At 35.0% G+C, this 2,985-nt stretch overlaps 1 protein-coding gene across 1 annotated transcript; it reads right to left on the bottom strand.

The window, feature by feature from the left end:
* Positions 1-2,178: 2,178 nt before the first annotated feature.
* LOC123256173 (protein dpy-30 homolog) lies at positions 2,179-2,668 on the bottom strand. The gene has a single exon (XM_044684857.1). It carries the CDS (start codon positions 2,662-2,664, stop codon positions 2,365-2,367), a length of 300 nt encoding a protein of 99 aa, XP_044540792.1. The 5' UTR covers positions 2,665-2,668; the 3' UTR covers positions 2,179-2,364.
* Between the last annotated feature and the right edge of the window lie 317 nt (positions 2,669-2,985).

Below are 2,985 nucleotides of genomic sequence, written 5' to 3'. Positions count from 1 at the left end.
CAATCACAAAAGTCCCAAGATGTCAAGGAGAGGGAATGAGTGGGGAGCTCATGGATGATATACAAACCTGCACCAAAGGAAGGAAGCCTCTTTTCTTCTTTTTTCCCACCCTGCCAAATTGTGGAGAGAGGCAATTGACGAGATTAAGATGTCTTGACCAGTCAATAAATACTTTTAAAATTAAAAAACAGTGTCTTTCAAGAATATCACTCCTCACTCTTTTTTTTTCAGGAAAATGGAAACATTTAATAACCACAGGAAAAGCTGCTCCAATTCTCCAATAATCAGAGAGATGAAAATCAAAGCAACCTTAAAATAGCATAGTAAGTACACATAAAATGAAACAGCAAAAAGATGAAACTGAGTTTTAACAGGTCAAGAAAAATAGGCACTCTAATACACTGCTAATGGCAACTACAGATCTGTGCAGGTATTTGGGAAAATACAGCAACATATAATAACATTCACAAAACAAATCAACTGATACCTTTTGAGCCAGTAATTCTATTGCTAATACTTTATGCTAAGACTATCATAAAAAGGGAAAATTATCTATACAAAATTATTCACAACTGCTTTATTTATGATAGCATAAAATTAGCTACAACCTATATTTCAATTATTGGAAAATAGCTGAATTATATGTTGTCATGGAATTTCATAATACAAGAGGACATTAGAAGACCAGATGACCTAATGAGAAATGAAACTGGCAAAACAAGTAGCATATACACAGTGACTGACAATTACTTAAAATAAAACTAATGTCAAAAAGGTAATAGACAAGGGCAGCTAAGTGGCTCAGTAGATAGAAAACCAAGCCTGGAGATAAGAGGTTTAAATCTGTTCTCAGGTAATTCCTAGCTGTGTGACCCAGGTCAAGTCACTTAAGCCCAATTGCCTAGCCCTTACCACTCTTCTGCCTTAGAACCATATCATTCTAAGACAAAAATTAAAAAAAATTTTAAAGGTAATGGACAGACTTAGAAGCATAGGGATAGAAAACATTCTTTCTTTTCCTTTTTTACCAGCTAATTTACTTGAATTTGGTAAATGAAAAAATGTTATGTTTACTTTTATACTTAAATGTAAAATAAAAATTTTAATGCCAGGGCAGATTTATGTAAATTGCCTATACCAGGCAGAATGAAAAATGTGGTTTATCTTATTACTTCAAACATTTTATTAAGTGAGTATGCAAAGATAACACTACTGCCCTGCTCTGAAGCTCACAATCTAATCCATTTGAAAATAATAGCACCTTAAAATTTTATAGAACTTTGCAGTCTCCAAAAGTGTTACATATGTTCTTACATTTGTAATAACCCTATGAGGTGCTAAAGATGAAGCAGATGAAAGACTAAACTTCATAAGTAGTAAGCTCAAGAACTGACTCCAAATCTGGTATATTTCTAACATGATGATACAACTGTGGAAATAACAAAAACCAGTATTTTCAGATTTCTGTTACTAATATAAACACTTTGGCAGATGCAAAGCAGTGTTACTTTAATTGAGTAACCTCATTCTGTTATACCATTTCCTGGAAATTTTGTGTTTTGGTTTTTTTACAAAACTTTTTGGGAAACAGGAAATTCATGTATTTTCTTTTAAAATTGGTACTTACTGTAAACTTTTCCTTGCCTATCTTAATGCTCTTTTCTCCAGGGGCTAATCCATAAACTCTTCCTGGATTGGTGGGTTACCTCAGCATTTTCACAAAAAATAGAGCAAGCAGATACATCAGAGCCTCAAGTGCCATATAATTGTTTAGGGAAGGAACTGAAGGAACAATGCTACTTTTTGCTTGGCTATGAAGTACCAATACTTAGAGAGAGCCAGGTTAAGGCAAGATAATGATAGTTATGTAAGAATGGCAAAATGATTACCATTTAAAATGCTCAAGCTTTTCTAGTATCTTTTTTCTCTATGCTTTATCTTCATTGTACTGTAAATTAACACAACATTGCAAAATTTAACCAAAAGGAAACTATGATGCAAAAAAGAGATCAAAAATGGGATTAGTGCTACCTATTAAGTAATACCCAAACAATATTAAATATCCTCAATAAAAACTGCTTTCCAATAATCAAATTTTTATCAATTTATTCTGAAGGTTGATTTTAAGACAAAGTTTTAGACAATGTGAAAAAATAAAAACAGAATATGCTTATTAAATAAGTATGTTCATTAAATAAAGAATAAGGGAAATATGTTCCCTTCTGGAGTTACTGAAACAAGATCTGTGGTCCTGAACATTCATATACTTTCAAAAGAAAAAAAAAGGAATCATGGCAATATAAACTGCCTCTTAATCATATATATCTACAGTAACAACCAAATTATTTTATTCTTTTCCCGAAATTAGTGTCGATCCTCAAACTGTGACTTGTTTTTTAAAAGATACGACGCTAGAAATTCAATGGGATTTGGAGGTCTTTCTTTTGCAAGCACGGCAAGTCCCTGTAATAAAATGGGTACAACTGTCTGATCCAAGTAGGCACGAGTTGGCAATGATTGAAGGTCCATCTTCTGTTTTGATGACTTTTCTGCATTAATCTTCTCATTTTCCACTATTCGCTGGACGTTTTCCGTGAGGCCATACTCGGAGTGAGGATTTTCTGAACCCGGCGTCTGTCCTTCCAGCAGCTGTTCCGGCTCCATGACGCGGGCCCTGCAAGTGGCCGGCTCGGGACGTGAGTGTTACCGCGCTCAAGTCGAACCGCGCCCAAAAGCCTTGCACCTCACCTCCGTCTCCCTAGGGCAAACCGCTCCGGCCAGCCTTAAAGCAAGGACCACTCCTCACTCTTTTTACTATTAATTGGGGAGTGTAAGAAATAACAACATCTCTGGGCCACAATTTTTAGCTGAAAACGGACTTTATTTGTGGGTAAACAGAGTCAGTGATCTTTACACACCCAGTTTGTGATGAAAGACAGATTGTAGATGTTTATGGTTGTTTTTATGGGCTTTTGACAGTTGATA

The sequence above is a fragment of the Gracilinanus agilis genome, unplaced genomic scaffold (genome assembly GCF_016433145.1).
Source record: "Gracilinanus agilis isolate LMUSP501 unplaced genomic scaffold, AgileGrace unplaced_scaffold56608, whole genome shotgun sequence".
In the NCBI taxonomy this organism is placed as follows: domain Eukaryota; kingdom Metazoa; phylum Chordata; class Mammalia; order Didelphimorphia; family Didelphidae; genus Gracilinanus; species Gracilinanus agilis.
Note: the sequence above shows the minus strand (reverse complement) of the source record. Positions and strands in the feature narration are given on the sequence as shown.

Bases quoted from the DNA above. Each gene is read 5' to 3' on its own strand.
- LOC123256173 (XM_044684857.1), bottom strand. From the start codon at position 2,664: ATGGAGCCGGAACAGCTGCTGGAAGGACAGACGCCGGGTTCAGAAAAT.